The 26,639-nt window shown below is 44.0% G+C and overlaps 1 protein-coding gene across 4 annotated transcripts in view; it reads right to left on the reverse strand.

Moving 5' to 3' along the window:
* RBPJ (recombination signal binding protein for immunoglobulin kappa J region) overlaps window positions 1–26,639 on the reverse strand; it is a 236,367-nt gene that overhangs the window by 16,866 nt on the left and 192,862 nt on the right. For all 4 annotated transcript variants that reach the window (XM_033948044.1, XM_033948054.1, XM_033948063.1 and 1 more), the window contains 2 exons: window positions 11,707–11,847; window positions 5,786–5,941 (listed from right to left, as the gene is read on the reverse strand). In XM_033948044.1, coding sequence (XP_033803935.1) covers window positions 5,786–5,941; window positions 11,707–11,847 — 297 coding nt within the window. The remainder of the gene's footprint in view (window positions 1–5,785; window positions 5,942–11,706; window positions 11,848–26,639) is intronic.

The following is a 26,639-nucleotide window of genomic DNA, read 5'->3' on the forward strand; positions in this document are numbered from 1 at the left end:
AATGTTTCTGAATTGCAGCCGAGGGTGGTGAATTTTTCAGCAAAACAGAAGGCGAGGGCGACATCAGACCGTCCCTTTCTCCCTATCTCCTTCCCTACTTCCCTGTGCAGCAGCCGCAGTATTCCCTCTCCCTCCATTAACCGCGAGAGGAGCCTGCACACGGACCTAATAGGCCGAGCCGCTGCAGCGTCTGTGAAGTTGAAAAATCAAGAATATTTAAGATACTGTTCTATAGTCTTCTATCTTAAGTATTCTTGATTACTGTAACATTATATAGCTAGGTGCTTTCAAGAAAATTTTCAAAAAATTGAGTGTGATTGAGAATACTGCCGTTTGCCTCATTTTTGGTTTTAAAAAATGGGAGCATATCACTCCTTTTTATTTGAAACTCCGTTGGTTGCCGATAGTCGAGAATTCTGTTTAAATTTTCTTGCATTTGTTATAAATCAGTTTCGGGTTTGTTACCAGGTTATCTTGTGTCTCATTTTTCTTTGAGTCACGCCAAAAAGACCACACGTAGAGTGCACTTGTTTTCATATCCCTCCATAAAATCCTGTCGTTATAAGAAGTTCCTTGAGAGAACCCTCTCATTCAAGCTGCTAAATTGAATGTATGGCTTGAAAAATTATGTTAGAGGTCTCTTCCTATCTTGATTTTAGAAAATTGTTAAAGACTCAACTCTATGATAGGCTGGTATCTTAATGCATTCTGCTTCATTTTTTCAATCAAGTTCCTTATATTCAACTTGATGTATTTTATCTGTTCTATGTATTACTTCTTTACCTGCCATGCCGGTATTTTATCGCCTGTCTGGCTGGCATTTAACAGTTCTTTTTAAACTGTCAACAATGCTTTCCCAATTTTAACCTGTCGTTTTATTTTCTGCATTATATTGTAAATGCTTTCTGTCTTTATCTTTTTTTAAGTTCATTATTCTAATTTGTATTTTATCTGTATCCCATGTATTAGCTCATCTTGTTGTGAACCGCCTAGAACTTTTTCGGTATGGCGGTATATAAAAATAAAATTATTATTATTATTATCATCTAGGTGAAGGTCTGTGGCACAGTAGCAAGCCCGAAGGGCAGAGCCGTGAACTGAAAATGCTGTTTCAGGATATGAAATTGCAGGAAGTGCTTGTGATCCGCAAAGATGGAGATGTGTAGATACAGCTCTGTCAGGTCCAAAGCTGGCAGAAATTCCCCTGGCTGTATAGAGGCAATGACTGACATAAGCGTCTCCATCTGAAAATGAGGCACTTTGAGAGCTGTGCTGACGTACTTGAGGTCCAGGATCGGCCTCCAATTCTTGGAGCCTTTCTTGGGCACAACAAAGTATATGGAGTATCTTCTGGAAACAGAGTCTGCTTCTGGCACCCTTTTGGTCACCTGGATATCGAGCAATGAGATGGTCAGAGAGGGGACAGGATAACTCTAACTTGTAGCCATCCCTGATAACCTCTAGAACCCACTTCTCAGACATGATAGCTTTCCATGCCTCCAGGAAGTCTTGCAGCCTGCCTCCGACCTAGCCCTGGTGAACCTCTGTCATGAGCTCTGAAGGGATCTCTAAGAAGAGAATCCACAGGAGAAAAGGCATGAATGGCTTGAGCTTCAAAAGGACCCACGGGATTGCCCTTTCGCAGCTAGAGGTCTGCTGTCCGGAAGTGATTTCAGATGGTGGTCCCGGACACTCTAGGCATGAGATCATCTAACCCCTGGCCGAATAGAATATTGCTGCGGAAGCCTGCTGAGCGTGGCTTTAAATGTGGAGTCCCATGTCTGATCCACAAGATGCAGCAGGCAGACACAGAATAAGCAGAGACCTTGCCCACTACCCTAATCAGATCATACAGAGCATCAGCCATATAATCCACCCCCACCAGCAACAGCTGGGACAGGGGCTCTGAAGACGTTCCTCATGAGTCACGCAATTTAGAATGATATGTTCAAGCAACAACGCAGGCTGCCGCAGCAGCCTTAATCACCAGTGTGAAGGCCTCAAACTGCCTTTTTAGCAATATGTCTAGCCTGTGATCTTGCTGATCCTTGAGCACAACTCTTCCCTCATTGGGTAGGGATGTGTGTTTTGTCACCTGAGCCACTAAAGAGTCCACTTTAGTTTTGAGCTCTTTCAGAGACTCAATAAGGAGGTCTGTCAGGGCTGTAGAGTTGAACAGCCTGTGAATGGAGGGGCCCTCGCCCTGGTCTACAGCAGCACTTATTCCCTGGCTTACTTCATTCAAAACCACATTATCCTTAACTGAGATTTCACTCTGGGAAAAAGGCAAAGTGTCCAGATCATCTCCTCGGTGACCACCTGTTGGAGTTCAGAGGAGATGCAGGCCTTCAGATGCGGGACCATCAGAGGGCTGCACAGCAGGTTGCATTCCAGCTGATCAAGAAGGTGCATTAGTGCCAACATAGGCATCCCAGAGCAAGTTTAAAAAGTCAGTTGTAAGGAGCATAGAGGACCAAGAGCCCCCTTGAAGAGGAGGGTTAGAGTGCTTTCTTTTCAATTTGGGGTCATCAGTGTCCTTACTAGGTGCTGGCGCTGAGAGACTAAAAATCGTCCGCCAACCGTCCCAACCTCCCCATCTAGCACAAGGGCATTCTTCTGGTGCCCAACCAGAGCAAATTTCACATGAATTCATGAAATTGGAGCTTGAGGACACCATCCCTAGTGGTCAGATTTGAAAACGAGGCTTTTTAAGGAAGTCTGAGAACTTCAAATTCAAATTGGGAAAAAACCAAGATGGCTGCAACCAGGATTTCCCGCAGAAAAAAACAGCTGCAATTTCATTGGAGGACAGCCAAAACCAGTGATTTTAGGATTTTGTGGTTGGGGAACAAGGCTACATCAAATAAAACCTTCAAAAACAACAATTCAGACCCCCATCCAAATTGCTCTGTGGACTGTGACAGTCCTACTCATAGACCAGATGCTGAAAAGAAGTGCTGCAGCCCACCTCAGCTTTTCTAAAGGGTAGCTGGAAACCGGAGAGAACCTTTGCCACTAGGAAAGCTGCCTCTTCTGAATCTTCAGTTGCCAGTCGGGCCACTGCCAAACTGAGCCTCAACCCCCTGGATCAGGATCCAGATGCCACGAGGAGGGGGGAGGAAAATGAAGCAGACACTGTGTGAACTCTGAAGAAATGCAATTAGGCCCTGATTCTCCAAAGTGCATCCCGATTTTAGGCGTCCTACAGCTGTCTAATCAGCCAATCGGGATGCACGTTTTAAAAAAAAAAAATGCTCCCCAGGCAAGCCTGAAGGCGCCTCCAGGAGCCTAGGGAGACCCGCAAGATGCCTAAGCTCGTCTAAGGGCCTTAGGCTGAACCTAGGCGGCTCTACGCGTCTCCCTAGTAGAGGAGAAGCTTAAAATGTAGGCCAGCAAAATGCTGGCCTACATTGTAAGTAGACACGGCCGCTATACTTATCGCGGCAAGGGATCTCTCTGCCGCTATAAGTATAGCGGGCCGCAGCCCCCTGACCAGGAGGGTGCCCAAACCCTCTGCCCCAAAGACGCACCCCCCCCACTACCGACCGCCCCCCCGACACTATTGACCGCCCCCCCCCGACATTACCGATCTCCCCCCCCCCGACAATATCGATAGTTGGCAGGAGGGTGCCCAATCCCTCCTGCCCAAAGACGCACCCCCCCCGGCGCTAACAACCCCCAAACCTCCACTCCACCAAACCTGTTCTTAGATGGGTCTTGCACGTCTTGAGCCGGCAGGCACGCCTCGTCGAAATGAAGCGGGCCCGCCCCTTCCCGGCCCATCCCGCCGAAGCCTAAGGCCTGATTGGACCAATCAGGCCTTAGGCATAGCGGGTCTGCCCATCCCCATCAGGCCTTAGATTAAGTGGGGGTGGGCGGACCCGCTATGCCTAAGGCCTGATTGGTCCAGGCTTCTAGAGCCTGGGCCAATCAGGCCTTAGGCTTCGGCGGGATGGGCCGGGAAGGGGCGGGCCCGCTTCATTTCGACGAGGCGTGCCTGCCGGCTCAAGACGTGCAAGACCCATCTAAGAACAGGTTTGGTGGAGTGGAGGTTTGGGGGTTGTTAGCGCCGGGGGGGGAGTGCGTCTTCGGGCAGGAGGGATTGGGCACCCTCCTGCCAGCTATCGATATTGTCGGGGGGGGGGGAGATCGGTAATGTCGGGGGGGGGGGGGAGATCGGTAATGTCGGGGGGGGGGCGGTCGATAGTGTCGGGGGGGTGGTCGATAGTGTCGGGGGGGCGGTCGGTAGTGGGGGGGGGGGGTGCGTCTTCGGGCAGAGGGTTTGGGCACCCTCCTGGTCAGGGGGCCGCGGCCCGCTATACTTAAAGCGGCAGAGAGATCCCTTGCGATAAGTGTAGCGGGCCGTGTCTAATCTAACCCGTTTCTCTAACCCGCGTCTGTAACATGGACGCCGGTTACAGAATCGGGGTTTAGTTTAGGCCGATTCTGAATAGGACACCTCTCCCGGGCGTCCTATTCAGAATCAGGGCCTAGGTGTCTTGCGGGCCTCGCCTTCAATATAGGCGGCCTGCCTGGGGAGCATTTTTTTTAAAAAACGTGCATCCCGATTGGCTGATTAGACAGCTGTAGGACGCCTACAGCTGCCTAAAATCAGGACGCACTTTTAGAGAATCAGGCCCTTAGTGTCCGTAGAGCCTGAGCTAGCACTTCTGATCAAGTCAAGGAGTGAGCAAACAGTAGGGGGAAACTCCTAGCTCCACAGTTCAAGCAGGCTGGCTGAACAGATTCCCGCAGGATCCATCTGTCACAGCTTCAGACCCAAGTCTGCTCTTCTCATGCAGGCTAGGCAGTCACTGGAGCTGTACTGGAACATGAAGTCCTGTGAAAAACTACAAAAAAAACTTGCAGAAAACAAAAAAGAAAATAAAGCAGATCAAAGTTGCTCCTACAAACTTGCTTTCAGAAGAAATAACTGACTGGAGGTGGCAGAGAGCAGGGAGGAGGAGGAGGAGGCGCTGAAAGCAGCAATCAGTACCTCTCGCAACGGACTCGTGGGAGCAGATGGAAGATCCTTGGTTCAGCATACCATCCATTTTGCACTGGAAAAACCCTAATATATTGAAATCTTTTCAGTCTATATCAGTAGTACCAAACTGTAATCCTAGAGGACCACAAACTAATCTGATTTTCAGGATATCCCTAATGAACATGTACAAGATACATTTAGGGTCATGCTTACTACTTAAGGGGCCCTAGGCAAATCTTTGTGAATAATCCTCAGCCCCCAGTTCAATAGCACAGCTTATATTACTTCATTAGGATTAAAAAGTGAGAGGCATAAATGAATGGAGCCACCATCAGTCCACACCACTGTTGGCTCTGCTGGTTCTGGCCCTCAGAAACAGGAAGTGAATTCAGAAGGGGTGGGCCAGCAGAGGCAACAGTAGCATAACATGATGGTGGCTCCATGACTTTAAGCTACTTTTTATCCCTTGGAAGCAGCTGCATTGGAGTATGGGAAGGAAGATGCTGGAATGGAGTTGGCTCCCTGATAAGATGGGCCTGAGGTAGCTTCCCCCTTTGCCTATTAGTAAAAGCAATCCTAGATACAGTATATTTGCATAGAAAAGAAATAATACATGCACCTATACAGGACTGCAGTTTTGACACCTTTCGTCTATATCCTATGTTACTTTGTGGTTTTAATTGGAACTAAAATATCTCCTAGATGCATAGACCAATGAATGACTAATTTAAATTTAGCACTAGTTTGTATAACTTTCAAGCTAATTTTGGTAATAGAAAATACATGTATCAAACTTACTTGAAGACTTTCTACTACAGGCACAGGTGTTACTGGTGCATGAACAGGTCCCATCCCTTCGTAAAATGTGTATTCTGCTTTATCGGTGCTAATGATTGTCCAAGAGGCTCCATCATTAATCATTTCCTTATTTGGTTCCTTTGGGCATGGAGTGGCCTTAAAGAGATAATTAACAAATTATTTTTAATACCTTTTTTTTAGTACATTATTTAAATTAAGGCAAGAATATATGATATACCAAAGTCAAAACCAATGCACGAAGCACAAAGAACGTAACTATATTAATCATATATGTATACAACCTATAAAGATACTTACCTGTAGCAGGTGTTCTCCTTGGACAGCAGGCATATACAGCATTCTCATAAGTGGGTGACATCATCCATGGAACCCAGTATGGACAATGACAAGTGCACTATCATTTTAAATCTTTAGGCAGTACCTATAGTGCACACATGCTGGTGCCTAGCTGCCCAATGTTGGCTCGTAGGACCATCAGTTAAGTAAAAAAAGCTAAGAAGCCAACTAGGGGAGGCGGGTGAGTTATGAGAATGCCTGCTGTCCTTAAGAATACCTGCTACAGGTAAGTATCTTTGCTTTAAACAAGGACAAGCCAGTATAATATTCTCACACATGGGACTCTCAAGATGCCAGGATCATATCTCTGGAAGAGTTAAAAACTGAATATACAGAAGCCTGACGAAACCCTATAGGGTTGGAGGGAAAGCTGGCTTTAAGTAGAGAATAGATTTTACAGAACTACAAACTGACTGTCTCTTTTGGAGTCGTATACTAAAAAGTAATGAGAAGTAAACATATGGAATGAGGACCAAGTAGCTGCTTTGCAGATTTCTTCAACAGATTCAGAGTGAAATTGAGCCATCAATGTAGCCATAGCCTGTACATTGTGAACTGTCACACGGCCTTGTAGTGTCCACCCAGACTGAGTATAGGCAAAGGAGATACAGTCTGATATCCAAATGGAGATGGTTCTTTTGGATACAGCAATTCCTAGCCTTTTAGGATCAAAGATGACAAAGAGCTTGGAGGACCCTCTATGTGGCTTAGTGTTATCCAGGTAGTATGCCAGTGTATGTATGCAGTCTAAGATACGAAGGCCTGCTTCCCTAGGATAAGAATGTGGCTTTGGAAATGAAAAAGAATGGATTGATTGAGATTGAAACTACTTTAGGGAGGAATTTTGGATGTGTTTAAAGGACTTCCTATTGTAATATGGAAGATCTGATACAAGGGCTTGAAGTTGGTGTGCTGATGTGAGGGCTATGAGGAAAACTACTTTTCAAGTGAGAAGTTTGAGAGAGCAAGATGTGATACCTGCCAATGAGCCTTCTCTGGAGTAGCCCCCATACTAAGGAGCACACTCCTTGAAAGGCTTTGCTTAACACAAGACTACTGTATCTCTATTTCAGGAAGCAGGTGAAAACATGGCTCTTCACACAGGCCTTTAATGGAAGAAGTAACTAACTTGCTAGTCACACACACAAGGAGTGCAAATACTACAGCAGGACATGTTTAACCACTCTTACCCTGGATGAGATAATTTTCAAGTATCAGTCTGACCTCATATGCAACTTTCTTCAAATTAGTCCCTTATTTTCTAACCTCCGTTACTCTCTCTCCCTTCTATCTATACATTCCTTCTTTGCTTACACCCTATGCTATTAAAATGTTTTTATCACATATTGTGTTGACATTATAATGTAACATATTATGCCAAACCCACACTAGATAATCCTGGTACTGAATCATCTTTTCCCCAGATTTCAACAAATGCGTTTCTTGAACAAAGCAAACATCTAAACGCAAACACTTCATTTCTTTCAACAATAACTGTCTCTTGCGAGGCATATTCAGCCCCTTCACATTCATACTGCTCACTTGCAACTTACTGCTCCCATAGCCCTTACATACCCCTACAACCCTTCCCTACCAGAAAGTATGAAGCCCCATCCAGGCTCCTTGGGGCTCCCCCCCTCCCTCTCTCCACTTCACTCCTCCCCACCACCATGACTTCATGTGACATCCCCAGACCTCTTCAGACTCAGAATACTTCATCTCCTTCTCACTTACTCCCCCCAAAGCCCCCTGCAAACAAAATATCCACAACTTACACACACCCATTCACACCTTACAGCCAATAGTCATTCTGTTAGCACACCAGGCTCTGGCTACAATGTGCATTTCAAAGTCATCAGGTTATAGTCTCCAACTCATGTAGCAGCACTCTCCGTAAGATGCCCCTTCCCCATCTCTTCTCCTGGATCTCCATGCCTCTTTCCCCTGGATCGGGAAGTCGTCTCCCTCCAGCGATACTTCTCCAGCTGCTGCGCCGCTGATACTCCAGAAGTTGAAACTGTCTCAGCCATCAGACCCTCTTTACGCAGGTAGTCCCCCACCTCTGCCACAGTCGTTACTCACATGTGCACGCCATTGATTGTGATGAGAAGACCAAACAGTAATAACCACCAGTATCATAAGTTTTTCTGATCCAAGACTGCCACAATAGGGTGAAACTCCCTCCTTTTATGCAGCGTGAAAAATCTCAATTTTATGGCTCTGCCTCCGGAAAACTCCCAGTTCATGGGCTCTGCGCACCAGCCGCTCTTTATCAGTAAAGTTGTGCAGACATGCAATAATATCTCAAGACAGCTCACTCCTCCGGGACCCCATTGTTCTATGCGTTCTGTCCACTTTTAAGGTAGGTGGGGTAATTGGGTCTCCCTCCCCTGGTGCGAAGAGGAAGCCAAAGACTCCTGCACCACTCTAAAGTCCTCAGTATTAGGGACCCCTCTGATGCGCACATTTTATCTTCTGGATCTATTTTCTAGATCCTCAAGTCAAAGCAGACACTCATGCAATTCCTTGGGTGCTTCCTCAACCTGGCCACTCACTTCTTGCATCAAGTCCTCTTGCTCCCCTACTCTCCGCTCTGTTTCCTCCACACGGCCCGGTAAGTCCGCAAAATTTTTCCTGATTTCCTTGACCGCATCCTTGATTTTACCTTTCACTCCAGCCACTTCACTTTTAATCTCCAAAGCCCACTGTTGCAAGTCCGCTTTTGTGGCTGCCGCTGCCAATTCCGAGTCATGCCTCCGTAGCCACGGCAAAGCGCCCTGTTCCGATTCCTCCTCCGAGGCACTCTCGCCAGACTCATGCACTGGTCCACAGGAGGCTCTGCGCACATGGTGCAGGCCGCTCTTCTCTGAACCCTGCTCCGGCATTTTTGCATCTTCATTTTTTTTTTTGACGGCATCTGAGTGTTCCACACCATCACCCTGCACTAGGCAAGTAATCCGCTCCAATTTTCCAGTGCCAAAGCTCACAAATAAGGGAGTATTTTACTGTAGGAGATCGGAGCTCTCTGCTCAGCCGTCCATCGAGGTTGGTGACGTCAAAGAAAATCCATTATGCCATACTTTGTATTGTAATCTGAATATTTTTTTAGTGCTGTAATTGTCTATTGCCTTGAATGAACTCCTTTAAAAAGGTGGTAATCCCTAATAAATAAATAAATAAATGTTTTGCTATGTTTCATGTATTGTATTTTAGGCTGCACAGTAGAGAGATACATATAATTAAGGAATTTGAAGATTACAATCCTGAGTTGACCCAAGGCCTTGTGCTGCTGGCCCAGCCAATGCGCTCTTCTATGCGCAGGCGGCCGGGCAAGGAAGTGAGCTGCAAAGTAACCACGAGCCAAGTCTCCAAAAAGGTCAACAGAGTCTGGGAAGGTATCGATTCTGGAAGGCCCACCAATCACAGACTATTCTGGGGTGACTTGTTTTCAAGATCTTCCAACCTGGTTTCAAGCTCCAAGATATGCGTGGTTGTGGTTTGTGAATCTGATGTCAGCTCATGGATCACATTTTTCCACCGCACCCATGCGTTGCTGTATTTCTGCAGTTCTTTGGTAACCGCCGTAAAACACTGGTCCATGGCTTTTAATTTGTCCCAAATCAGTTGGACCTCCTTGCCCACCATGTGCTCCAGCACCGCCTGAACCTCCGTGGTAACCTCTGCTAGGCGAGCTCGGAGAAGGGGAGGCCGAAGCCACTACCACCGCCATCTTAGAATCAAGTTTCCCCTTCTCCCGATCCTTACGCGCAGGTTTTGAGGCCATCTATTCGCATATCCAAAATGCAGATAAGCCCCGCAGTTCTCGGAGCTCCGTGACACCTCACCCGAGCAAAATGAAGGGGGGTAGGCTAGTTTGAAAGGCTATTCACTGCAGGGTCCACTGGAGCTGAGGTAACACACGTCTTCATAGCTCCATGGCTCCAGCAGAAGTGATTTCTCTTGCTTTTATTTATTTTCCTCACCTAAAGACCAGTTGCTGCTTTTAATGCCCCATTCTGCTTTTTCCACTTTGTCCTCCCATCCTATCAAGTCTTTCTTTAAGTACTCTCCCATTTTATTAAACTTTTGAAGTAGGCAGCTGCCCAGGCCTAGATTCAAAGGCAACCTCACACGCTATATACTGGTTTCCATAAGTATATATTTATTTAGTCAATCAGTAACAGCTTACAGCAATAAAGTATTTAGCATATAGCGTAACAGAATAAGGTGATCCTCAGGCCTGAGGGTCCTCCGGTGTCTGTTCTGTTCTCTTCCTCCCAGAGGCCTGATTTTATACATTTCTTGGTGGCCAACACCACGTTGGCCTAAATCACATGATACATTTTTATTGGCTATTTTCCTATGCATTACTGCCTAACTACATTCATTTATTGGCTAGTTTACCTGCGTCATGATATACATTCGCTCTGTTTACCGTAAGACCTAACCTTTTCCCCGAAATGCCTTTCCCCATACCATATAAGCAATTCCGAGCATCAAACCCCCTCCCAGCTGTGATGTCCTAGCACATTTCTTGGTATCTGGTATTAGATGATAATTCTTGAGAATTCTATCTTCGGACCATGGTCTGCATTTATCTCTTCATGGTATCTGGCTGGGTGGGCCCTGGTGCTAAACCGCAGCATCAGGACCTTATGCTTTTTTCTCAAGTTTCACTGATACAGTAGTTAATTTAACTTAAAAATAGGGCATTTCCCCATCTTTGCATACACTCTGGTAAATGGTGTGAAATATCTTTTCACAGCTAATCTACTGTTTCCATCAGCTGCAGAGATAGATGTCAGTTGCAGAGAGAGAGAGAAAAGCTTCTGTGAGCTTTGGCTTTTCTTAGTTATCCTACTTCACCTGTTTTATCTTCAGGACTTAAAAGGATTTTCCCATATCAGAATTTTTCCATGATTTTTCTTCTTTCCATCTCCCTCCTCCTCTCATTTTGAATGTTTGAAATCCAGAACTTTGAGTTTTCTGTGGCTGTCCTGCACTTTAGCTGTTATCTGACTGAGGAACTGTTACCCTCTGTTGTAACACTATAAGTCTTCAGTTCAAGTCCAGAAAAAGATAGACCATATGAAAAAGTGATGATTTCTGCCAAGTTATAGAGATCATAGAAGAATCTCAGCTCCTTCTGCTGCACACCTTGGCATTGATTTGTAACACATATGAGGAGAAAGAGAACTTTACTTTAAATATTACAATATAATGACAACTTTCAGAAAATTTTGCAGTAATTAGCATTTGTAGCTGCCAGGGAACAGAGCATAACTTTAAACCATATTTATTCCCAGCACTGCACACTGAGTCTATGATTCACATATCAAAAAATCCCTATCCTAGCCCCTTCTTTAAAACCCCAGTCTAGAAACCAAAAAACAGAAAAAAAAAAAGAAACATGGCTGAGAAACATCAGTAATTATATGTTGAGAGATTTCTAAAAAATTTGGGATTAAGTGCAAACAGTGCTACAGTTTGTATTCATCATTCCACTGGATTTATTTGAATCACTTTTCTTGTCAGCAGATAAGATTAGATGTTGAATAACTCACTTGAAACTGGATTATTCGCTCTTGGGAAAGGCACAAGTACATTCTTTCAGTATCCTTAAGGTAAAATGCACATTTATGGAGTTGTGACACTGGATCATCTGCATCTAATAAAGCTGTCTGTTTATCCACCTTTCGAATTATCTAGTGAAAACAAAAATACAGATATATTGAAGACAATGAAATCTTCATTTTCATAAACTGAACGGCAAAAGTTTTTAATTTATAAATGATGCATGCATACTTGAGTACATAAATGTGTCTGAATTCAAGAGGGCCTGGGATAGGCACATGGGATCTCTCAGAGAGAGAAAAAGATAATGGTTACTGCGGATGGGCAGACTAGATGGGCCATTTGGCCTTTATCTGCCATCATATTTCTATGTTCCTAAATGATAAACTTGTAGAATGATCTCCAACAGAGTTGTCTGCTATACAGAAACGCATCACAAAGAGAATGCATATTATAGTTTTATGCGCTGCCATCAAATCTGAGCTCTCTAAAACAGTGGAATTTAAAAAAAAACTTATTTGTATATAAAAGAGTGCTGATGCTATATATCACTTGTGATTATTATATTATGCTGATGAGAACTGACACTGTCTAGCAACTGATATGTTGCTAGTTCACTCGTCCATTTATGTTTTGTTGACATTTATGGTATTTTATATGTTGTATCATTTTAACATATTGTATATGTATATTTGTAACTCGCTTTGAGCACTGGAAGGTACGGGCTATAAATTACATTACATTACTGACTTCTATTCCGCCTGTACCTTGCAGTTCTAAGTGGATTACATCAAAAGATGACTTGACATTTCCAGGAACAAAAGTTACAATTAAGAGAACTGGACATTTCCAGGAAAAAGTTACAATTAAGGAGCTGGTTACATTACACAATTAAGGAGCTGGTTCATAATAAAGTTTTGAGAAGATTGTACCAGATAGGTAGAGAGAAAAGGAAAAACGTCAGATGAAGCTGGAAGATTACGAGGATGTTAATGAGTAAAAACTGTTACATTGTTGAGTCTTAGGGGGATAATGCAGGTAGAGAGGGTGAGTGGAGGGAGATTACAAGAGGGGAGGAGAAGGGGGTTAAGCTATCTGGATAAATTTTTTGAATAGCAGGGTTTTGATTTCTTTTCGGAACGTTTTGAAGTCAGTTGTTGCTGTGAACAGATTGGAGATATAGGGGTCCAATTTTGCTGCCTGTGTTGCTAGTAGGTGGTCGTACATCTTTTTGCGCTGAGTTCCCTTGAAAGGGGGGTAGGAGAATGGGGACTGGGTTCTCCTTTGCCTGAATGAGAGGTTCCGATTTAGGCAGTTATTTAGGTGGGTGGGTGCAGTTCCGTTTACTGCTTTGTATAGTAGGCAGTATAGTTTGAATTGAATGCGGGCTTGTATAGGTAGCCAGAGTGAATCTAGGTAGGCATTGGTGATGTGATCAAATTTTCCAAGTGAGTAGATCAGCCTGAGAGCTGTGTTCTGTACAGTCTGTAGTTGTTTTATTAAATATGTGGGGCATGGTAGGTAGAGGATATTGCAGTAGTCCACTAGACTCAGGACAAGGACTTGGACTATATGAGTCTGTATTTATCTTTGTCGAAAAATTTTCTTATTTTTCGTAGGTTGGGCATGGTAAAGAATGCTTTTTGTGTTGTTTTATTGATTTTGACCTGCAGGGTGCAGCATCTGTCTAGTGTAACTCCGAGGAGTTTAAGAACGGGCTTTATGGGGTATTTGGTGGCTTTTATTTCTAACTCGGTTATAGATGGGGTTTTGTCCTTTTCAAGCAATCGAAATTTTGTTTTGTCCGGGTTGAGCTTCAGTTTGTGGTCTTACATCCATTTTTCCACTGCTTCTATAGTTTTTTTCAGGTTGTCTATTGGAGTGGAGTCTTGCGAGTCGAAGGGGAGGAGTATGGTTATGTCATCTGCGTAGCTGAATGAAGTTACTTCTAGGTTGTCTAGAATAGTACCAAGGGAGGAGATGAAGAGGTTGAAGAGCATGGGCGACAGAGGTGACCCTTGAGGTACTCCACAGTTGTCCGATATAAGATCTTTTGTTTTTACTCTATATGTTCTTGTTTTGAGGAATCCTTGGAACCAATTGTATACCCCTCCTGAGATCCCTATGGCTTCTAGAATCTGAAGAAGTATGGTGTGATCTACTAGGTCAAATGTGGCAGAGAGGTCGAGTTGGATAATCAGCATCCTTCTTCCTTTGCTAAGATGCTGTCAGGCTATATCTAGTAGTGTCTCTGTACTGTGGTTGGATCTAAACCCTGATTGTGTGGGGTGAAGTATGTTGTGGTCTTCAAGGTAATTTGTGAGGTATTGTGCTACCAGACCTTCTATTAGTTTAACATATAATGGAATTGAGGCAATGGATCTGTAGTTGGAAGGGGTATCTATTGGGCCTTTGTGGTCTTTCAGTATTGGGGGGATTATGATTTCTCCTTGGTCTTGTGGGTATTGGCCTTCCGTGAGAGTAGTTTGAATCCATTGCATGAGGCTAGTTCTGAATTTGGGGGAGGCATTTGTGAGCAGGTATGAGGGTCAGTTGTTCAGGTCGCATGACGCTTGGCTATATTTTTTGTAGCGTCGGTTCATATCCGACCATTGTACCACTAAATGTTATAATCAGCCAGCAATGAGGTTACTGAAAATGATCAAATCAAATCTGGTTGGACCTATGAATACAGAAGATGTGTTTATACAGGATGCTATTAGCAGATCATGTGAACCAAGTTGGACATGATGATGCAGGTTCTGGCCGTGCACAATTTTAGGAAATAGATAGGTTTAGCCTTGCCTGTTTATATGAAAGATCACATACCTGGGTTTAAAAACACTGATTAAATAGCTGAAGAATATATACTGTAGTGCATATAACTCCTTCCCATTGTAGTACTTTTTGTTTCTGAAATGAACAAGTTCTATTGTAACTTGTACTGGTTGGGCTATATGGTGGGTGAGTGTATTTGCTTGAAGTATTTTTTGCACCATTGTAGAGAACCAATTTTGTTCATGCTAACAGCAATTTTTTTTGCGGGGGTGGGGGGGATGGGGTTGATTAGTCGCAGTTGTAGATTTCACAACAGCAGTTGGTTATCTGTAAAAGAATAGTATTTTTTTTCATTAATGTTTCCACCTTATCTTTGCACAGAGGAGTGATTTGCAGACAGCTTAATCACCTTGCTTCATATAAACCTTTTATACCCAACAGTTCAGACATTTTCTAGAATATCCTTTGGATCTTGGGGGCGGGGGATGCTCCTCTTAACTTCTAGGCCTTCAGTTTCAGAAACTGCAGGTTTATATTTGTATTTACTAAAATTTGATATACTGTCTTTTGATATAGCAAAATTGAGATAGGATGAAGAACAGGGCCTTTTTATACCATATTAAGAAAAGGATGTTATTTACCTGTAATAGGCAATCTCTGTAGAAGGCAGATCAACCGGCTGCACAAGTCAGTTATGTGATAGCAGACTGTATCGAGCAGAATATTTTTCCAGAGCTTCCAAAGATCAGAACGCTACTACATTCTCTTCTTCCTATACAGTTGGCTCTTGTTATAATAATAATAATAATAGCTAGATGGTTTACAACAAGAGAGGCTGCAGGAATGCAGCGAAGTTACATCAAGAGCATTAAGTAGGAGTAAACAAACAGGCGTGTAACATAATTACACTTCTTCCTCCGTATTTGCAGATTCAGCATTCGCGATTTCGATTATTCACGGTGTTTAGCTTGCTGGCACTTCCCTCCAAATTACAACAGCTTGCATAGAGAAATCGCTGATTCCAAGTGTTTACAGATAAAATTGCTGAGTCCCAGCACTTTCTTCACCATGTTTTGCCTCTCCTTCAGGAACAGGTTAGGTCTCCAACCATGTTATTTGAGGTTTCACCATATTCACAATGGTTTTTAATAGAAAACAGCGAATAACATATGAAAAAGTTATTCAGTTTCTCTGTATTTGCGGTTCTGTTAATCCCCTATCACAGCGAATACGGAGGGAAAAAAAAAATATATATATATATATATCAGAAGGCCAGAGCATGTATCAGATCCTCATGTGACTGAAGCAATGTAAAGTACAAGGCAAAAATAAAAATGGCAAAAGCAATGTAACTACTCAACAGAGCACTCCCTTTTAGGACTCGCTACAACCATTCATTATTACCTCGACCAACATAAGTCCGTGCTTCTTATCTCCTTAGACCTTGCCGCAGTATTCGATACTATAGATCACCAGCTCCTTCTTCAAAGACTTGCCTCTGATTGAAGTCTCAAATCAGGTTCTCAAATGGTTTAAATCAGGGGTGTAAATGGTTTCCCTGGGCTGCACTAGCCGAAAATTTTTTTTCTGGGGCCGCACAAACACTAACACTAGCTGATGAGCCAAAAAACGGTTGAGCAGGTCCCAAATTTGCAATTACTAATATAGAAGATGTACGTATATAATAATAAACCTTCATTAAAGGGACACTGTGGAGAAGAACCCAAAAAAGCAGCAATACTTACCCTGACTGAGTGATCCTCCATGTACACCGCTGACAGTGAGAGCAGCCACAGGCTTCTGTATCCCCATTCTGATGAGCAGGAATGCATGCTCCTGGTTCTCCCATTCACTTCTATTACAGCTACGGTAAGCCTCTTCAGAAGTGAGCCTCATCAGAGTGGGGATGCTGAATCAGCTGTCAGCAGCACACGTGGAGGATCGTTTAATCAGGGTAAATTTTACTGCTTTTTTGGGCCTCCCACTTTGAGCTTAAGCTCCCTCAAAATGAATATCTCTTCTGCTGTAGCTAGTAGGGATCCCCAAGCCTCACCAACTGATAGCCACCTCCTCCCCCTCCAACTTCCCAAGTTCTGCAGCTGGCAGCAATATTGCAGAGCTGCTGCCTTATCACCTTTCTGCCCCCCCTTTGGCTTTCATGCATGCATGAAAGCAGGGGCAGTTTGAGGATATTGCCATTGGCTGCAAAGCTTGGAGATTTTGAGTTGCCAGACTGGAGGAAGATGTCTTCAGTTGGCAAGGCTTGGGAATCCCCACTAACTCAAGTATTTATAAATTGCACTCAGGCAGGGAGAAACTTTGGTGCCCATCCACTAATTTTGGGCTCCAGTCCCTCCCCCAAATCAGCTGTATATGACTAAGCCACTGAACACAAAAATAATTGTAATGCACATATCCCAAAGCTAACATATTCCAGTTAATAAATTCAAAATAAAACAATTTTTTTCTACCTTGTTGTCTGGATGTTTTGTTTTTCCATCATCTTGGTCCCAGTTTCTCTTTCAGCTTTTTCTCTATCTTCAACTAATTCTCTTTCCAGTGTCTGCTGTCCATTTTTTTCTCCTCTTCTCTCGTTCCATCTCCTTCTTATGCCTGTCTCCAACGTATTGATTTTTCCCTTTCAGCTTTCTTAACTTTTTTATTTTCTGCCTCTGTCTACTCAAATCTTGCCTTCTCTCTCACCCTTCTTCTTTTTAAATGTTCAACTATCTCTCAATTCTCCATCTTCTCTCAGTCTCTAGCTCTCCCATTTTCCATCTCACTCCTTTCCCAGCCTCCTATTCCTTTCTATCTATTCCCCATTACCACATTTCTATCACTGTACTCACTGCTCTCTCACTCATCTTGTCATTTCCATTTAGACCTCATCCACATGGCTCACCACTTTCAGAATCCCCCTCCCTCTCTCCTCTGATCAGGCTATAACTCCCTATCCCTTTCTTTCCATCCCCTAGCATCATCTTATCCCAGCTCTCTTCCCTCCTGCCCTTCCATGGTTCCATCTCTCCTCCTCTATCTCCATGGTCCAACATTTTGCGCCCTCTCTTTTCTGTTTTTCTTCTTCTCTCCCTCCTTGATGTTCAACAATGAATGGAGAAAAAAGAGAGATGCTGCATGTCTCTGCCTTCCATCCACAGGCCTAACATTTCTCCCGCCCTCCCATCCCCAGATCCAACTTCTCTCCCTTTCTCTTCGCAACTGCCCCCCATCCCATCTCTCCCCCTGCCTGCCTGCTACCATTCCCCAGGTCCACCATTTATTTCTTTCTCTTCCCAACAATTCTCCCTTCAAGTATCTCTTTCCCTCTTCCTCCACACTACCCTAGGTCCAACTTCTCTCCCTTCAGACCATTGCCTACCATCTCTCTCTCTATATCCTCTGTTTCTGGTCCCATAAGCTCTCCCACCAGGCCCAATCTGCCACTTCTTTTAATATCCTGCCCCCACCTTAAAAAAAAAAGTCCAGGAGGCTTCCTCGGCCCAGCATGTTCTCCCCCTTCTCTCTGCGCCCATGCATCTCTACTTCACTCCTCTCCCACCACCATGTCCAATAATTCCCTCGCTGTCACCGTCCCTCCTCTCTCTGCCCAACAGTTCTCCTTTTTCTTTATCTCCCCAATTGCACCATCTCCTTCCCTCTCTCAGACACCCAATTATCCCTTTCTATTATCTCCCTCACCTCTGCATCTCTTTCCTTCACTCCCTCCATTCTTCCATCTTATGGCTCATGCTCCCCTCTATCTTTCCCTTCATTCTGTCTCCTACACTGCTGCCCCCAGCCCTCTCTGCCTTCTCCTGAAGGGCTACTCGCTACTGGTGTCTGTAACTTCCAGTTCCTAAGCCTGTTGATTTTAAAGATTATTTTAGCACAGGGGAAGAGCTTGGAACTCTATGAGACTGGAGAAGAGAGGGCTCCTTCCATAAACTGTCTATCCCACAGTTCTTCAACCGCCGGTCCGCAGAAAATTTCTGCCGGTCCGCGCAGGGCCGGCGAGATCAAGTTGGTAGTTAAATTTCCTACGGACTGCGGTTCCTCCCGACTGCGGTTCCTGCTGACTAATGCTCCTCCCAGCCTCAGGCGATCAAGACAGGCTGCTGACGTCGGGACCTTCCCTCTCTGAGTCTCGCCTGTTCGGAAACAGGAAGTTGAAACAAAATAGGCGGGACTCAGAGAGTGAAGGTCCCGACGTCGGCAGCCTGTCTTGATCGCCGCCCCTGCCGAGTTGCTGAAGAGGGCCGCGGGGAAGTTGCGATTAGAACAGAGAGAGCTGCAGATTCAGGTGCAGGTGGAGGGAGATGGTCAGCGTGTGCGAGCAAGATCCTGGGGAGCCTTCACAGTAGCTGTCTCCCCTCCCACCAGCTCTCCTACTTGTCAGGGCAGTGCTTTACCGGCAACTTCCTGCAGGCAAGTACTGAGAGCTGCTGGAAGGGGAGGAAGCCACTTTAGGAGGCTGGGAACCTGCTGGATAAAGGGAGAGCTGTTACTGGACTTGAAGGGAGTTAGAAGGAGAGATGCTGCTGGGAGGGGAGGAGGGAAAGGGATGGGAAGAGAATTAATGTTGGATAGAGGGAGGAGGAAAGGGAGAAGAAAGAGAGATGCTGCTGGAAGGGGAGGAGGGAAAGGGATGGGAAGAGAGTTAATGTTGGATAGAGGGAGGAGGGAAGGGAAAAGAAGGAGAGATGCTGCTGGGAGGGGAGAAGGGAAAGGGATGGGAAGAGAGTTAATGTTGGATAGAGGGAGGAGGGAAGAGAGAAGGAAAAAAAGGAAGGAGGGAAGGGAGAAAGAAAAAAGGAAGGAAACAGCTGGCAGGGAGATTACAGAAGGGGAAGGGGGTCAGGGTGGAATGGAGAGATCAGATGAGGGAAAGGGGAGAGAGAGGAATGAGAAAGTAGAAAGACATTGATGCTGGAAAGGGGGTCAGCAGAGAAATGAGAGAGGGATAAAGATGCTAGATCTGGTGTAGGAGAGATAAAAATGAAGAAGGCAGTGAAGCTGAAATGAATGATGTAAAAAGGAGAGAGGAGGAACAGGCTGGATGGACAGGGAAGAGGGGCATAGAAAGAAGTCAGATACATATGGAAGGGGGAGAGGGCAGACATTGGATGGAACGGGCAGATGCTGGAAGGAAAAGAGTGAAAAGAAGATGAAAGCAGAAACCAGAGACAACAAAAGGTAGAAAAAAAAAATTTTATTTCTATTTTGTCATTAGAATATATCAGATTTGAAATATATATCCTGCTAGAGACATAACTGGGGACTGCAGTATTCTGTTAGCATGATATTTCTATGTAGCATTCTATAATAACTTGGCTTGTTCAGTTTTCTTGATAGTAGATAAGACAACTCCAAACAATCCAAAATACAGCCTTAAGACTCGTCTATTCATTGAAAAAACACGACCACATCACTGAAGCCTACATCAACTCACACTGGCTCCCAATCCAAGAAAGAATCCAATTTAAATTTTACTGCATATTATTTAAAACACTACACGGAGACAGCCCATCATACCTGAATAATCGCCTCATCCAAGCAACCAGCACCAGACACAGAAAAACGCACTCCCCATTCATACCCCCCCCATCCAAAGAAGTGAAAAGAACAAAACAACATGACGGCCTCCTAGCCACACAAGCTGCAAGACTGGATAACCAAATCTCCAACCTTCTGATGACCACCCCAGACTATAAGACGTTCAGAAAAGAAATAAAAACCACACTTTTCAAGAAATTCCTAAAACAGAAATAACAACACAACCACTAAAAGCCCTCAAGATCTTCATATTACCTCTCTAGCTATGCTCTACAATTCATATAATTCTGTCATTCTGTAACGCTGTAATTCTTTATTCATTGTAATTCTGTCCTTAAACTAACCTTTTGTAATCCGCCTTGAACCGCAAGGTAATGGCGGAATAGAAATCCCTGATGTAATGTAATGTAATGTAAGTAGAGGGGATATATGTGAAGGGGAGGGGAGACAGGGGTTTTGTTGGTCCGTGCTCTGTATATTCGTATTTATAAAATCACAATTGTTCAGAATATTGTTTCTTTTTATACTTTAATAAAATACGTTCAATATAAAATCATAATTGCGGCTTGTGCAGATGGGATCAGATGGTTTGCGGGGAGATGGGGCGTAAACGGGGTTTTTTAATTTTAGTCCTAGTAGTTTGCCGGTCCACAAAATAATTCTTTTATTTCTGCCGGTCCACGGGCATAAAAAGGTTGAAGAACACTGGTTTATCCTATGTCCCTTCTCTCCTTTGTATATGATTCATTTCAGCTTCACCCCCCTCTCCATTTTTCTGTCTCCACCCCTCCCCTATGCTCTGGCATCTCTTTCTTCTCCTCTCCTTCCTTCCTAACTATTCCACCCTATGGTCTGGCATCTCTATCTCCTTCCCTTCCCTCCCCCCATGCCCTTGTACCTCTGCTCTGGCACCTCTTCTCCCTCTGGTCTGGCATTTGTCTCCTTAGTTTCCCTTCCCTCCCCCCATGCCCTGGCATCTTTCCTTTCAACTCCCCCTTCCCCTCTCCCTCCATTATCTGGAATCCCTTCTCCTTCCTTTCTCTCCCTCCCTCCTTCCTTCCTTCCTTTCCCCTGGCCTGGCATCTGTCTCCTTCCCTCCCCCAAATGCCCTGGCATCTCTTCCTCCCCCTCCATGGTCTGGTAACTCCCTCCCATGGACTTGGCATCTCTCATTCTTCTCCCTTTTCCTTCTCCCTCTTTCCCTCTCTCTCCCCAATTGGGTGTAGCAGCAGCATTTCTCTTCTCCCTTCCCTTCCCTGTGCAGCAGCATTTCTCCTCCCCTCACAAACCCATCAGCAATGCAGCATTCATCCCCAATTACCCCTCCTGGTCAAAGTAAAGCATTTGCTTAATACCACTGATCCCTTACCCGTTCTCCAGCCGGGTCATGCAGAGCACTGGGTTGTAGGCCTTGTCCATGGAGCAATGCTGTAGGTTCCACGTGGCCACGCACAGCAAGGGTCGGCCCTTGTGCACGCTGGGGAAGAGCTCAAGGGGCACACACGCCAACTGCAGCTGCTCGGGCCGCCGGCAGGGAGCTCGAGCTCTTCGCTCTGCAGACTCACTGCGCCATGGCCCGGCTCACCCCCGGCAGGCTCATTAGCTCCTCCTCAGTGGCCGCATTGATGTTCAGTCACTCTGGGCTCACCAGGATCTGGCTGAAGTTGTAGGTGGTGCTGAACTTGCGGCTCTTGGAACAAAAGTCCGAAGGGTCTTGGGGAATGGAGCGATGGTAGCCCATAGTGCTGCCCATTTTTTTTTTTTTAAGTTATTGATGCTTCCGATGATGTTTAAATGCCTGCAGCATGCGCTTAAAGTCGTGGGCAGCGGCTTCCATGCACCTCCTGCGGCTGATCTGGAAGCATTCTCTCTGACGTTGCAACGTCAGAGGGAACACTTCCAGGTCAGCCGCAAGAGGCACATAGGATCCGCTGCTCGCGGCTTTGAACATATGCTACAGCAAGACGGAGGATGGAGCCAGCAAGACTGAAAAACACCCGGGGGGCAGCAGAGGAAAACACCTATCACCCTTGAGCATGAGTGGGGCCGCACATAATACTTCACGGGGCCGCATGCGGCCCGCGGGTTGGACACCCCTGGTTTAAATCTTACTTTTCTGACAGGGTTTCCACTGTTCATTTCAATAACTCAGTCTCCAAGTCTTTTAATGCCACCTTTGATATTCCACAAGGCTTCATATTGTCCCCTCTACTCTTTAATATTTATCTGGCCCCTCTATTAACCCTCAGTCAATCGATTGGTTTTTCTGTTTATGCTTATACTGATGACCTTCAACTTCTTCACACCACTGACCCCACTAACTTAAATGATATTGCCACCATTAACCTTAAATTAGCTATTTTGTTTACTTTAATTATTATTTTAATTCTATCTTTAAATTATTTATTCATTACTTGTTGGAATATTTCATTTCTATCTCTATCTCTACCTCTGTCTTTTTATTTTTATTTTTCATACTATTTCTTCAGGTACTTTAGTTAGATTGTGAGCCTTTGGGACAGTTAGGGAATTTCCAAGTACCTATCTTATTTATTTATTTAGTTTTATTTATTGTATCTTTAATGCATCACTTTTGTAAACCACTTAGAAACCTCACGGTTATTAGCAGTATACAAGAATTAAATTAAATTAAAATTCACGACTGGCTAAACTTAAATATGCTTTCTCTAAGCATCTCAAAAACAAGTACTGTTCTTTTCCCATGGAAAGAAGGTTTACAGCTAGCCGCACCGGTTTCTATTGACAATATCCCTCTCAAATCTACTCCAACGACCAAAATATTAAGGGCTCCTTTTACGAAGGTGCGCTAGCGTTTTTAGCGCACGCACCGGATTAGCGCGCACTAGCTGAAAAACTACAGCCTGCTCAAGAGGAGGCGGTAGCAGCTAGCACACGCTATTCGGCGCGTTAAGGCCCTAACGCACCTTCATAAAAGGAGTCCTAAGTGTCATCATTGATAATACACTTTCATTTCGTCCCCAAATCAGTGCTTTGGTCAAAAACTGCTTCTACAAACTTAGGATGATAAGATCTCTGGTCCCTCTTCTTGACTCTAATTCTCTTAATATCATAATTCACTCCCTTATAATCGATTATTACAATTCATTACATAAAGGATTGTGCCAAAAAGATATTAGGCGTCTTCAACTCATACAAAATAGGGCCACCAAAATCATCTCGAGTTCCAAAAAATTCGATCATGTCGCCCCTTTGTTAAAGAAAGCTCATTGGTTGCCCATCTCACATTGGATAACCTATAAAATTGCCCTTCTAACTTACAAAACTCTACAGACTAATGCTCCTGCATTTACAGATAGACTATTAATCCCATATGACCCTCCCAGAACCTTAAGATCAGCCTTACAACACTCTCTTAATGTCCCATCCTTAAAAATAATTGGCACCTGTCGTACTCTTATTTTCTCAGTTACTGCCCCTTCAATTTGGAACTCTCTTCCTTTATACCTCAGAGCGGAACAAAATTTGGATAAATTCAAAAGTAGTTTAAAATGCTTTCTTTTTAAAGATGCCTACAATTGATTTATCACATGTATATAGCTATTTTATTAGCGTCTGATCTGTCACACTTTCCCTACTGTTCCTTCCTTTTATGTGCTTTTTCTTAACAAATTGTAGTTCTTCCCTTTTTTCCTACTGTTTCCATGTCGCAATCCCAACCAAGTATGTCAGTTTTGAAAAGTCCATGTTTATTATTTGTTGTTTATTTCCTATCCATATTTAAATTTTTATTGTACAACGCTTTGTATTCCAGGAGAAGCGTTTTATCAAATTTTAAATAAACATTACATTAGGGATTTCTATTCCGCCATTACCTTGCAGTTCAAGGCGGATTACAAAAGAATTATCCAAGATGAAACTATTCAATTTTATGTCATTTTCAAATCTGGTAATTTGCAAGAGTTAATATATTCTGTGGATTTTGTAGAATGGTTTCCATTTCTAATGACTTTGGACAACACACATGCATAGGCTGGTCATATCTTCTTTCACATACCATTCAAAGTTCAAAATTTGTGTTTCTCTCAGAATTCAGCAAAATCAGTGAATTGATGATGTTCTGCCAGAACTCACTAAAGTTTGGCATATTTTCCCTTTTTTAAGTTGCTAAAAGGGTTAACTTAAATAATAAACTTTGAATGTAGCTATCGCTTCCAATGCTTGGATTTAGGTGCTCGAAACAACATTGTCAGATTTATAAAAACAAATCCCGATATTGATCACCGGTATCCAGACTATAGTCAGCACTGAACATCTAGAGTCTAGCAAGAGGCTGTGCTACTTGGATAATAGCAATATCCAAACTGTAATTTTATCTGGATAATTACCTGGTTAGCAGTTTGTATATTGCCACTAACCCAGTAACTACTGGCTCCACCTATGAGCCACCCCAGCACTATCCAGATAGCAACAGCCTGTGGCACTTATCCACTCAGCAGAAACATCTAAATAATAATCCCTCAGTAGCGTAGTGAGGGGGTGGAATGACCTGGGTGCCATCTTGGTAGGGGCACCAGTGCTTCTTCTCCTCTCTGTCCCCTGGTACCTCTTTGGCTCTTCACCAGTACGAGCAGCATCTCCAACCTATGGCTCACACCAGCCTTGGCTCTCTCTCTTTACGTCACTGCCTGGTACCTCTGAAGTCACCTTTATTGGAACAGATGGGCACCCTCCTCATGCATCACCCCTAAATGTCTGCCTTTCCTATTTTGACGATGTAGGTTCTTCCCTCTTTTACCCTCTTATTTTATGTCCTATCCCCATTTTAGATTTTTGTACACCACTTAGAAACCTGATAAAGTGGATTATCAAATTTTACATAAACTTGGAAGTTATTGTGTGCCACTGTTAAGTCAGGTCATTTTACCTTAAGTTGTGGAGGAGTGTGTGGCACAGTGGTTTATCTACAGCTTCAGCACCCTGGGGCTGTGGGTTCAAACCCCACGCTGCTCCTTGTGACCCTGGGCAAGTCACTCAGTCCTCCATAGCCCCAGGTCCGTTAAATAGATTGTGAGCCCACTGGGACAGATAGGGAAAATACTTGAGTACTTGATTGTATAAAAAACACTTAGATAAACCTTGCTAAGTGGTATATAAAACACACAATAAACTTGAAACTTGTGTTTAGCACAGGATCTAATTTTATGCCAATGAGACCCTGTCCTAAATAAACCAACTTATATTTAAATAATTTAACAGTAGCCCATATTGTGAAGCTTTTATTCAGGTTAGGAGCCGTTATGAGTAGAAGAGTGGCCTAGTGGTTAGAGCTGCTGCCTCGGCATCCTGAGGATCTGGGTTCAATTCCAGTGCTGCTCCTTTTGACCCTGGGCAAGTCACTTAACCCTCCATTGCCCCAGGTACCATAGTTCGATTATGAGCCCACCGGGACAGATAGGGACAATGCCTAGAGTAGGGCTGCCCAAGTCTGGTCCTCGAGATCTACTGGCAGGCCAGCTTTTCAGGATATCCACAATGAATATGCATGAGAGAGATTTGCATACCAAGAAGGTAGTGCAGGCAAATCTCTCTCATGCATATTCATTATGGATATCCTGAAAACCTGGCCTGCCAGTAGATCTCGAGGACCGGACTTGGGCAGCCCTGGCCTAGAGTAACCTGACTACTATTCAATGTAAACAGCTTTGGGTGAACCTCTTCATAAAAAGGCAGTTAATAAATCCCAATAAATAAATACAACATTCACTAAAGCAGTAGTAGATCTAACAAAAAAAAAATAATTAAAAAAATAGAATGTATGTTTTAATGCTTTGCAAATGAAAAAGTAACAAAGTCCAAAAATCACAAATGTGTAATTTACAAAAACTTCCTTCCCCGAATAAGTGCAATTTCTCAAATGGGTTTTGTGTATACCATGACAGAAATAAACCTCACTCCTAAGCCAGATCATATGGGCCCGGACTCTATAAACAGCACCATTGTTGGCAGCTGCCTTAAAAATGGCTGCCTCCTCTGCTTCAGTGATCACCAAGTAGGACAACAGTGAGGAAGATAAAGTAAAGGACCTGGGACTTAGAAGACAGAAGAACAAGGAATTAAGTGAATACTTGAGAATGGGGGTAGAGTAGCAGTCAAGGGTAGTGGAACATGAGCTAATGTAAATGCTTGGTGGGATGAGAAAGCAACAGGGACTTGTGGATTAGTGAGTATAAGAGAAAACATGGACCTGAAGATTAAAAATCGGTTATTGAGATCTGGGTAGGAGAACAGGGATTCAAGGATTCGAAAGGAGAGCAGAACATGCAAATGAGAACAAGATGGAGAATAAACAGGCACACAAGACTAGATGGGGTCCTGGAATTTTGGTAGAAAAGCCAAAGAATATAGACTTAATAGGGTAGGACAGTAAGGAGGGGCTCTAGAACTAGGAAGGACAGTGGGGACTAAGGGCTGGAGACTATAAAAGGCGCCTAGTAGCACCTACATTGTAGTTGTCAATCAACCGCAAGGTGTCCTTTATAGAATCCTGTCTATTGGTGCCTAGCCAAGCTTAGGCGTAGTTAGGTATCCTAGAGGTAGGCACCGGTTTTAC

Source organism: Geotrypetes seraphini, chromosome 1 (assembly GCF_902459505.1).
Source record: "Geotrypetes seraphini chromosome 1, aGeoSer1.1, whole genome shotgun sequence".
Lineage (NCBI taxonomy): Eukaryota > Metazoa > Chordata > Amphibia > Gymnophiona > Dermophiidae > Geotrypetes > Geotrypetes seraphini.